Here is a 12328-nt window from a genome sequence, read left to right as displayed (position 1 = left end):
GTCGCTGCAGCCAGACCTCACATAATGCAATGTGTGATTACTTGATTTATCTCTTCATTCCATCCTGAAGAGGAGTGAAGTACTGCGTCTTTCTCTTCCATCTGGGGCCACTTGATGCCCCTTCGGGGATGACATCAGATCCATCCCATACCTCGTGCCTACATGAGCTGAAATGTTGCCCTTTAGGGTGTCAGGCACATGGCCAGCCCCACTGCAGCCCGTGCAAAGCAACAGCATTTCTGCACGCAGCTCCGTTCCATTCAGCCTCTCCCAGCAGCTGCTGTGGGGGTGATGGGGACAAGTGGATCTTTTTTCAGACCCCCTGGGGACAGGTTTCAACAGGTCTGTTTATTCATTGATTTAAGAAATCCAGATGAAATTAAGATTAAGCCACTGAGAAAAGGAGCCCAGGCTGCGCACTTGGCTCAGGGCAGAGCTTTTGTCGCTCTACTCACTGCTGTGCTTGCTTCATTGGAACCCTTTCCATACCACCATCAAGGACACAGTGCAGTCAGAGTGCTGATTTTATCACTTAGCTGCATATCACACAACTTTCCGGCAGCAGACACTCCCTCTGCCTAAGTCTCAAGGCTCTGTGATGAAGGAGATAGAGAAACAATCCTGGCCATTGCCACTGCTCGGTGACAATAGCCTCTGCCACACTGTCTTCTTTGGGCAGCACTGATACTCATCAGCATGATTGGCTCCTGCAAAAGACAACCTTGGCCCTGATGGAATTGGATAGTTTGATCTGTTTTCCCGAAGATGTCGGTGTTCCACCAGTTCAAGTCTGCCTTAGTTTGGAAATAAACCCTAAAATCTTGCTAATCCTTTCTTGTCAAGCCAGTTTTGCATCTTGTGCCCAGCTCTGCTGAGACCACTTCCTGCCATGCTGAACAGTTGCAAACCGGAGAAGCTGGGAGCCCCATACATTTCCAGTTGCAACACAGAGTGTCCTCAAACTAAAAAATGTCGCAGAATCACAGTATGGTTGATGCCGGACAGGACCTCTGGAGGTTGCCTAGTCCAAGCTTCTGCTCGAAACAGACACAGCTAGAGCAGATTGACCAGGGTCTTGTCCAGTCAGCTTTTGAATATCTCCAAAGACAGAGACATGACAACCAATCTTCCCATGTATGTTTGGCCACCATCACTCTAAAGCCATTTTTCTTATGTTTGAATGGAATTCCCTGTCTTTCAGTTTGTGTACATTGCCTCTTGTCCTGTCACCCAGTACCACTACGAAGAGTCTGTCTGTGTCTTTTTTTTTGTACCCACTCATGGGTTGTTTATACAGATTGATAAGAATAGAATAGAATTAGAATAGAATAGAGTAGAGTAGAATAGAATAGAATAGAATAGAATAGAATAGAATAGAATAGAATAGAATAGAATAGAATAGAATAGAATAGAATAGAATAGAATAGAATAGAATAGAACAGAATATATTTCAGTTGGAAGGGACCTACAACGATCATCTAGTCCAATTGCCTGACAAATTCAGGGCTGACCAAGTCAAAGCATGTTATTAAGGGCATTGTCCAAATGCCTCTTAAACACTGACAGGCTTGGGGCATTGACCACCTCTCTACGAAGCCTGTTTCAGTTTCTGACCACCGTCTTGGTAAAGAAATGCTTTCTAATGTCCAGTGAGACCCGCCTTCCCTAATCCCATGGGGAGTAGGGTCTAGGGCTTTGCCATAGCATCTTCGTTGCGCCAAGGGGAATTGACATAGTGCAGCACCCCACTGACAGGGCCTCGCTTGGACGGATCTATGGCCAGCAAGCTCCGCAGCATCAGGGCAGCCTCAGCCGTCAGGCGTTTCCAGTGTCGGGGCAGGTCCTCCTCCAGGCCCGTCTCCTGCCACTGCATGAAGTCCTCAAAGAAAGGATCATCTGGCAGGCTTTGCTCCCAGGGGAAGTAGCCAGTCAGCAGGCAGAAAAGCAGCACGCCGAAGGCCCAGGCGTCTAAGCTGGTGTCGATAGGCACGCCCTGGGCATCAGCAGTGTTACTCAGCTCGGGGGCAGTGTAAGGGATTACCCCAGCCACCAGCTTCAGCTTGGTACCCTTGGGCCGCGTAAGCCCAAAGTCAGTTAGCTTGATGCGTCGGCACTCGGGATCAAAAAGCAGCACATTCTCAGGCTTGACATCACGGTACACGAGCCCCCGGCTGTGGATGAACTCCAGCGCACTCACGAGCTGCTTGGCACACTGCTTAGCGGCTGGCTCGGGGATCCCATCCTGCAGAGGGAGAGAGACAGGCGATACAGAACACGCAGGGCATCTTGGCAGCCCTGCCAGCTGGGCTCTCACCTGCATGCTCTGCATTGGGGAAGACCTCTGCATTACTGGTCTTGCAAGCCTGAAGCTGCTTCAACGCTGTAGACCCCAGAGATGAGAGGCCCACACAGCCCATTACCTTTATCTCCCTTCCCTCCAATCCAACCAGCCTGCACAGGGGCCAAATGCTACCATCCCAGTCCCCATGGCCTTGTAGCAGCACTCACCCGGGGTTTGATGATAGAGATGAGGTCTTTGTGCAGTGCTGGTTCATAGAGGAAGCCATAGTACTGGCTGGACTCAATGGCAATTCCAAACATGCTAATGATGGCGGGGTGGGTGGTGAGGGAGAGCGCCACACAATATTCATACAGGAAGGTGTGCAGCTTGGTACTGGCTTTGGGTAGCAGCTTGAGAGCCATAGGAGTACCTGCAGATGGGGAAAAGTGGGTTAGACTCCTCTGAAAGTCACTCACATCAAGGCAAGACAGAGAGGGCACTGAGCAGCTGTGAGTCCAGACACAGCCACAGGAAGGTCTCTGGCCCAAAGCTTCATGTGGATATGTCCCATGGACACCTGATCTGGGAACAGGCACTGCCACTGGCGTGAGTTTTGAGCCAGTCAGTGCACACAAATGCATAGAGGAATGGAAATTCAGGCTATGTGGGCTCATCAGTCTGAGCTGAGACTACTGGGAAAGAGTAGCGTCAGGGCCCTGTGGGCATTTGTAGGCCTAAATGGCCTTGGCCAACGCCACCTAGAACCTCCACTCACACCCTCTGTCCAGAGGGCATCATTGTAGCTCAGCCTTGGGTGTCCACTCCTTTCCTGAGCTGCATGACGGAAATACTGGTTTCCAGCTGTATCACATCCATGTCAGTGCTTAGCCATGAACTCTATTGATCCTGACTTGTGGATTTACTTCCTAGCTTGACCTTCGACCTGCTTCATCACTATAACCTTGCCTGATGGTCAGAGCTGCCACCTGGCATCACCTGCACCCTGGCTGGGTTCAGTGGGATGGTCCCTGGCTTGGGAGGTCCCTATCCTGCCAGTCTCCCTGGGGACCCCACGTCATGCCTGGTGCAAAGCCCCAAGGAGTCACAAGGCCACCCAGCACCCTGGTGAGTGGAGAGGAAGCAAGGCACAGTAGTTTGTAGAGAGAAGTTGGTTCCTTACCTCTCTGCCTGTGGGTCACTAGCATCACGTGGCCATACTTGCCCCTGCCCAGCTCCCGAATAACCTCGTAGTGCTCGGCCACCTCCGTGCGCACCAGGCTCTGAGCTGTGATCTCCAGGAGCTCCTCTAGCACAGTTGGTGCCACTTTCCCTGTCGCTGTGGCAGCTGAGCTCTCGGCCATTGCTGAGGGCTACAGAAACACCACAGCCCAGGTCAGGAAAATCACAACATGCACAGAGAAAATGAAATTGGACATGCCATGCAAACTGTGCTAGGCAGGGTGTGTTTCTGCCAGTTGGAGCCTGAGCATTTTCACAGCTGTGCTAGAGCTGAGCTTGTGCTTTTTGTACAGTACACCTCCAGGCAAAGCCCCTCATCATATAAAAGATCCCTGTACAGAAAAGAACCTCCCTCAGCCCTCTCATCTTTTCTGGCCTTCAGACAGACGCTTGTCTTTCTCTAATTGTAGTCCCTGGAGCCTCCAACTTCAAAGATCTGGAACACCTTTCTGTGTCTGTACTAAAGCTTGGCCTTCCAGATCCCTTCTTAGTTTACTCTCCAAGGTGTTAGGCAACAAGCAAAACATTAATAGAGCCCCAGATTATCAAGTGTGACCCGGTTCTCTTGCTCTCCCTACTGGAGAAAGACCACATCTCTCTACACAGGAACCCACCCCTACTGCTTATTGAAGAAAGCCCTTGAGGTAGCAGCAGCGACAAACTTCCCCCTTAGGCAGAGGCACAGCTAGCCCATGACAAAAAAGGGATTACTAGTGAGAGTCAGTGTGCTCTGAGCAAGCCAAAGGGAGCTCAGTACCTCACATGCCTGCTGACATTTCTGACCCAAAGTCACTCCTCAGTGCATCTGAGAAACTGAGGCAGGAAGGAAGCTTGGACACCACTGGCGTTTTGAGCTACAGCCAGCTGCTTCAGACCCATTTCAGAGAAGTGCTTTTTTCAGCCCACCCATCCAGATACAAGTTAGCGTTTTAAGGAACCTGTGGCAGCACTCCCTGATTACCTCCCACTGCTCTGAACACAGGCACCTCAGACCTGGGAGTGCCATCTGCCTTCAGAGCAAGGTTGTAGAACCAGAGTCACAGGATGGTCAAGATTAGAAGATCACCAAATGCAACCTCCTGGTCAGAGCAAGGTTAACTAAAACAGGTTGCTCAGAACTGTGTCCAGTCCAGTTTTCAGTATCTCCAAGGCTGGAGACTCCGTAACTGCTCTGGACAACTAGTTCCACTGTTAGATCACCTTTGCAGTAAAAAAGTTTTTTCTTATGCTTAAGTAGAAATTCCATGTTTCAATCCATGCCCATTGCCTCTTGTGTTGTCACTCAATATCACAGAGAAGACTCTGGCTGTGTCTTTTTTACACTTTCCCATCAGGCATTTATACACATCAATAAGATGATCGCCTTGAGCCTTGTCCTCTTGAGGCTAAACAAGTCCTAGCTCTCTGAGTCTCTCCTCATATGAGAGATGCTCCTGTATCTTAATCATCTTCATGGACTTTTCCAGATTTGTTCCAGTATGTCCACATCTCTCTTTTCCTGAGGAGCCCGGAACTGGACCTGCTACTCCAGATGTGGCCTCACCAGTGCTGAGTAGAGGGGAAGGTCGCCTCTTTTGACCTGCCGGTAATGCCTTTACTAATACAGCTCAAGATGCAACTCAAGAGCCTGAGGGTTGCAGCATCCTTGGGTATGTCTTAAAGAGTATGCAGTAAGACAGAGCTGTGGTGTAAAACAAGTGACTCACCTCTGCATATAAAGTCTGGATCTCTTCCCATGAAATATTCTGACTCACATGACACCTTTTGGGAGAGTAAAGTGATTGGTCCTACATTTCTGCAAAGGCTTTGGCTTGGTGTGAGCAGCCAAAGTTAGTATAGTCTGCAGGGAGTTCGACACTGAACAAGTGCGTGCATGGGAGGAGATGAATGGAAGGCTGGGGAGAAACTCATAGGGAAAGTGTTTTAGAGATTTTGCAGATTGCTGCCTGGCTGGCACAGCTTGAAAAATTGCACACAGCAAGGGCATTGCAGAATCCACAAACAGACCCACTCTGCCACTAACTTTTCCAAACTGCTGTTGCCGCTTTTAGGTGTCAAAAAGAATAGCTGCAAGAGTCCTAGCTACAAATAAAATTAAAATGTAGCAGACCGTTGAAAGACATATAACTCTCCTTGATATTAGATAGGTTAAAGCCACACTAAATAGGGAGTGGAACAACTGGAGAGATATCTGCTTGTCTTGTGCGAAACACATTAGATTTATATTTGTGAAAAAAATATCAAAAGATCTCTTTTGTAAGACAGTGTTTCTCTTATATCAAATTCATGGTCACACACAAGTTCTTGTCAGCAAATGGTCCACGATCTTCTCAGATAACTTAATTTCTCAAACTTGAGTTAGATAAAATTTCTTCCCTTCTAGCCCAACCACCTGTTAGTGCTATCTAATCCAAAGGTTAGAATCTTCTCACTGTATCCACTTAACGTATTATTCAATAATGATATGATTTTCAAATATCTATTAATTAATCTGGTTTTGTTTATATTGAATTCTTTATTATATGGCTTATCTGGTTTTTATATGATTCATTATTCCTCTCCTATTTACTGTCTGAAAACTTGATTTATGAATGGGGCAGTATGCTTCTCTGTATATTCCTCGTTCTCACTCCAGCTTTGGGAGTCAAAACACTTCAGTCCATAAGCTTTTTCAATTGAAAAAAAAAAATCAAAAAAACTCTTGTGTCCTTCCACTCCACATTTCAAATGAACTGCAATACAAATGGCAAGGACCTTTACTTCCATGCATAACCCCACCAGTGTGGGAGAACAGATTGTCTGGGTACAGAACAGAGCATCAGACTGAAATAGCCAGCTTGGAAAAACAGATAGCCAGAGAATATGGGTAGGGTGTCTTGAGGAACACTGACAAGCCTGCGTATCTGATCATGGCTCCATATGAAGGAAGCCCCTGCTGCAGTCACTCTAGAAAAGTGTGCAGGCTTTGGCCGTTGCTGCCCTTGAGGAAACTGATTACAAGACACAGTCTATGCTTCAGGAAATAGCCAAAGTTGTCAGGTCTTTCTCTGAGATGCCACCACCATTAGCTAGCAAGCTAAGTGACAGCCAAATCTGAGTCACCACTGAGTAAAATGTGCCTGGGTTCTCTGCAACTACCTCAGTTACCTCTCAGAGTGCCATTTGTCCTTTGCAGAGTGACAAGACTGGGGAGGAGGCCACCAGGACCCTGGCCAGGGTGGACTCACCATTTAGCTGTGCTGTAATGAAGGCAGCAGGCAGGGTCATTTTCAAAACGGTTCTTTCCTCCACTATCCTTCCTATGCTTCATCCCTACTAGAAGTACTTGTTCCAGGCTGTCAACATGTTAGAAACTCTGATTCCCTAAAAGAGTCTCTAATTATAGCAGCAAGAAATTCACATCCTTTCCACCATCAGGAGATGCTTCTCAGCTTTCTGAGGAGTTGAGGGGCAGCTAGCCTATGGAGATACAGCGTCTTAGTCTAGGTAATGTTATTATGGTTCTTCAACCAAAATGATTAATATATTTGGTCCAGAACAGCACTTCATACATGTCAACAGCCAAAGACAGTGCAATCTCTGTATAACAGAGATGGTGCTATGATGACAGAATCACAGAGGTGTTTAAGCTGGAAAGGACCTCTTGAGATCATCTAATCCAATTTCTCTGCTCAAGCAGGGACAGCTAAAGCAGGTTATCTGGGAAGGTGTCCAGTAAGTTTTTTAATACATCCACAGATGGAGCCTCCATAACCTCTCTGGGCAGCCTATCACACTGTTTAGCCACCACAACACCATGATTAAAGAAAAAAAAAAAAAAAGTTTTCTTGTGTTTAGATGGAATTTCTTGTGTTTCAGTTTGTGCACGGTGTCTCTTGTCCTGCCAATGAGCACTGTTGACAAGTCTGGCTCCCTTTTCTTTATTCCCTCTCATCAGGTCTTTATATATACCGATAAGATCCTCTCTGAGCCTTCTCTTTTCCAAGCTGAAGAGATTCAGCTATTGCAACCTCTCCCCATGTCAGAGATGCTCCACTAAAAATGGCCTTGAGCATATGGCATGTAAAGTATGTTTTCTCATCTGCGCTTCTACAGAGCTTTAACCCAAACCAGATAACCAACAACATTTGGGGCATCTGTCACAAAAAGTTGGTCAGACTTGATCCAAAGACAAACTTTGGTCATCTATAAAAGCAGGTGTTAATATTCTTGCTGTTACATATTTGTAAGATATCCTAATCTGAATTTACCTAACCTGCTGCTGAAGTTTCTCAACCAGAGAAAAGAGTTTTTTAGTACCTATTGTATTTCTCCTGACTGTTGCAGGCTTTACATGTACTATGATCAGAGGCATGACTGCAGCCTATGATAACGTATTTTGAACTACTTAGATTGAATAAAACTAGCAGGGTACAGTCTAAAACTCAGGCTTTGTATCCAACCAACATTTTACTCAGGCTTCACAATCCACCTGGTACACTACTTCTGCAGTGCTCACATCAGTTAGTTTTAAAACAGATAGGATGCTTCCAGAAATCGTAGTCACATTTTGAACAAACATCTCCATGCTCTCTGATCAAGACACCTCTTAGTCTTCTTACTGATTAAATGCCTTCATCAACTTCTGTCCAATTCTCAAACCAAAGCCTTTTGTCCAACTCTCGAATCTGTTTTATGGTCCTTTTCTAAAACCTCAGCATTTTTTTCAGTCCCCCAAGTTAAAACAGACTGCTCCTGGGGGAATGCCTCCTGTGAGGCACTGAGCCAGAGTTGCCTTCTGCCTCAGGTTGTGGCCCCAAGATCTCTTTCTGAAAAAACACCACACTGAGAAGCAGCACTACCTTATATATACCCATCATGATTCTAGAGCTTTCACAAATTACTGTTTTTCTGGGGAAAACTCCACTTCTCCATAGGTATTCCTGGGTGCCTTGTTTCTACCTGAATACTCTTCCATTGCTTTTAGTAAAGCACATTTTGTTCAAATGGACTTAGTTTATCAAGTAATTCAGATCACTTAGTGTGTCTGTTGTTACCAAATAATTGGGTTTGTTTTTGTCTAGAGTCTGTGTAAGGATTCTATCTGAAGGGGTTTCCCATCAACCTCTAAATTGTTGACAGGAGTTCAGAGCAATTGCCAGACCAGTATTGGTTTATTCAGCATCTTCCAGAAACATCCCATGCACTGATCGTTCCCTGAAAGCTATCTGTAGAAATTAATCCTGATTTTGGTCAAAATCAATAGGGCATACATTTATAATGGATTGAAAAATAAGTCAGCTATTGTGGAAATCATCATATTTTACTGGTGTCCTCATCCTACACAATTAATTTTGTTAAGTCCTGACTCTGTTATAATACTTTGTCAATGATCTAGAAGACAGCACTGAAATCATCCAGAAAATATTTGCAAATGATACAAAATGGGTTTGGGTAGTGTCACGGTTTAAGCTGAGCTGGGAATTCAAAACCATGATAGCCACTTGCTCACTCACCTCCACCCCCAAATAGGGCAGAGAATCAAAAGGGAAAGGAGAAACTCATGGATTGAGATAAATACAGTTTAATAAAATAAGAAAATAACACTAATATACTACTAATAATACCAATACATATATAAAATGGAGAATAGAAAATAAATTAAGATATTCGATGCAAATCCTCACAAACTCCATCCATGCCGAGCAGCCAGTCGCAGGCAGCAGTACCTGGACCCAACCTCCGATCCCAGAGTGAAGAGAGAAAAAGGCAGGAAGGCCCAGAGGCCTCTGCAAAACGGCAGGATGGCAAAAGGCCCAACTAAAGAAACTCCTAAACCGAAATCCATCAAAACAGAGCAGAAATCAAAACGAGTCTCCTTCTCTGTCTTCCTCCTCCCTCCTAGCTGGAAAATTCTGACTCTCCTTAAATTTGAAGCATGACACTAATGGGATGGAATACTCTTATTGCTCAGTCTGGATGTCAGTCAGAGTCTGCCCCATCTATGCCCCCCTTCCCAGCTGCCTCACACCTGTGGGCTGAATGCTCAGAGGCCTTGGCTCCCAAACAACAACTTAAAAACATTAACTCTGTCCCAGGGTGTTATCTCTTGTTCTCAAACTAAATCCAAACAATAACTGCGTTAGCTATGAAAAAGAAAGGTTTCTAACTGCATGAAAAAAATTAACTCATTTTCAGTCAAAACAGCACAGATACATAACACGTTGCTTGATAAAAGTAGTGCATGCACATACACACATACAAAAGTGTTTCAAATGACCAAAGAAGCCAGGAGTTTAGTCTGGCACTGAGTAACCATAAAAAAAAAAAAGAAAAAAAAAAAAAAAGAAAAAAGAAAATCAGAGGAATCTAAGTTCTTCGTGCTGCTTTGTACATAAAATGTGCATTGTGTGAACCCAGAAATGTAGGTCTGATATAGTCTCAGTCTCACTTCCTTTGCAGACCTTAATATGTAGGATGATACAGAATTGCACTACAAATAATCTACAGTGATGCAGATACACATCTTAGTGATACAGATTGAAGTCTAAGAGAATAACTGTACAAGGGTTACTGATCTTGCAGGTTCAACTCTTGCATTCGTTCTGCTGAAAAGAATGTTCAAAAAGCATCAGATGCAGGAAATATCAGCAATGAGATACAGACTCGCATTTTCCAGATGCTAAATTAGGAAAATAAAATTCACTTTAGAAAAAATAAAACAAAAAAACAAACAAAAAACCCCCCACACAAACAAACAAACAAAAAATCTGCTTTACATAGAGTAACCTAGATAATAATGAGAGATTTGTTCTGAGACAATGTGCTTCTTATAGTTCACTGTAGTTCCTGCCGAGGTTCTTACAAACAGATGCCCTGAGACAGTCTGAAATTTAATCTCCAAAAATCAGCTGAGTTAGTAAAGCTGTATTTCTAAGAGCTGGCCACCTGCTAATGACTTCTGCACAAGAATTGAGAATATCGTGCATCAGTGGAATTTGTATTATTAGAAATGCATTCCTTCCATTTGCTCTGTTTTGCATTCTTATTTATCTAGTTTTATGTTATGGTTTTTAGAACGTTAAGAACCTATTTATGTGAAAGCCTTGTTTCTCTAGGGTAAATTTTCTGAACTCTTTTGGTGGCCAGTTGATGAGTCACCACAATTAGCTATTGGATGTTTTCTGTATTTTTAATGGTGAGACCACAGTTCAGCATGTTAGTGCTGGTTTCCACAATTTGACAGAAAAAGGCGCAGAGAAGAACTACAAGAATGACAACACAGCAGACAGTTACAGGGAAATCTTAGAGGGGAGCAGTCTTTTTAGTTCATCAAATAGACAACGAAGAAGTGACTCTGTCATTTGTATGTATGTTTGTGGGTACTACAAGTTCACTAAAGAGGGCATTATAATAAAGCATTATAATAAAACCAACAGCTGAAGCTGAAATGAGGCAATTTCAGAACTCAGTTGTCATGCAGTTTTTGTGAAGAAGGATATTTGCCCCTAAAAATCTCACCGAACAGTATGGAAAAATACCCTTCCATCTCTGGAACTTTTAGCTCAAGAATGGCACCTTTTCTTTTTCCTCAAAAGGTATACTTTAGTGCAAACCACTTTTAATACAGGCAAGAGATCAGAACAGATTATCGCAGTGGTTGTTTCTGGCCTTATTGCTGATAGATTTATGAGCTTCTTTCTAAAACTGGTCAGCAGGCTAGTACTGAATCTCGCTGCAAAGAACGGCATGACTGTCCCCTTAGCAGAACTGCATATTGATCTTCTGAGGAAAAAGCACCTCGCAACCTCCCCAGAGAGACCCCTGCCAGCCTCTCCCCAGCAAGCAGGACACCACTATCTCCATGCAGCGGTCTCCTCGGATGGAAATCTGCAGCAATCTTGCTGGGACCAAGCCACATCACACCCTCCTCCCAAGCAACCAGCCGGTACCGCGGCACCATCCCACTGGACATAACCGAACACAAGGCGACATTTTGGGGCAGAGCCATCTAACAAGCTCACCATCAACCAGACGTGGAAAATGGGTGCACTCCACGTTGTGCCGGCACACTATGACAGTCTCCAAAAACAGTTTGCAAGGGGTGGGGTCCCAGTCATGCCTTTTTACATGCCTGTCCGCTCTCCTTCATCCTGCCATGCTGTGACCTTTCATCCCACACTCCCTCCCTGTCTGTACCAAGCCTCTCACCTTCTCCAGCAGCGCAGCACTGCCGGCCGGCTGTGGACTGCCTGGCTTCCCCGCGGCAGCCTCTGGGCTGGGTTCAGCCTGTGCCGAGCAGCCGGAGGGGGCTGCCAGGCATTACGGGGACAAGCGTGACGCTCCGCCCCTTCCCCATGTCTCTGGTCCTGGGGGCAGACTGCCTCCCTGCTGAAGGTCACCTCTGGGGGGAGGAAGAAAAGAGGGGGAATGGGAGGAGGTAGAGGGCTATCTATCTGCCCTGTTTGTGGAGGGAGAGGTGTTGCAGGGATCAGGGCGGGGTTGTTGTTTCTGCCCTAGCCATATCATCATACACCCCAGGGACCCTTCAGCAGACCCACCCTGTTCAGCCCTTCCCTCCAGCCTGGGCTGTCACTATATCTGAGGGAGCAAAGCAGCTCCCCAGGCTGTGACAAGTAAGAGCACATCCCTGATGGCAGATCTCAGAACAACTGTTGGCTGCCAACACTTGCTCTTGGCCACCAAAGGGGCTGAAGACATGTCAGCCACAATTGGCTGTGCCAGTGGACACAAGAGACCAGGCACAAGCCATAGCTGGTTGAAAGCCCCTTCAGAGGGCCAGGCTGCTCACACAAACCAGTACTACAG

At 45.7% G+C, this 12328-nt stretch overlaps 1 protein-coding gene across 1 annotated transcript; it reads right to left on the bottom strand.

Moving 5' to 3' along the window:
* Positions 1-327: 327 nt before the first annotated feature.
* LOC102090835 (serine/threonine-protein kinase SBK2) lies at positions 328-11846 on the bottom strand. Its single transcript, XM_005502948.4, is given in 5 exon segments — positions 328-2242; positions 2509-2711; positions 3462-3651; positions 11711-11809; positions 11811-11846. Coding segments are annotated over 5 exon segments (1059 nt in total). The 5' UTR covers positions 11823-11846; the 3' UTR covers positions 328-1687.
* Positions 11847-12328: the final 482 nt, after the last annotated feature.

This window comes from Columba livia, chromosome 2 (assembly GCF_036013475.1).
Source record: "Columba livia isolate bColLiv1 breed racing homer chromosome 2, bColLiv1.pat.W.v2, whole genome shotgun sequence".
Taxonomy (NCBI): Eukaryota; Metazoa; Chordata; class Aves; order Columbiformes; family Columbidae; genus Columba; species Columba livia.
Note: the sequence above shows the minus strand (reverse complement) of the source record. Positions and strands in the feature narration are given on the sequence as shown.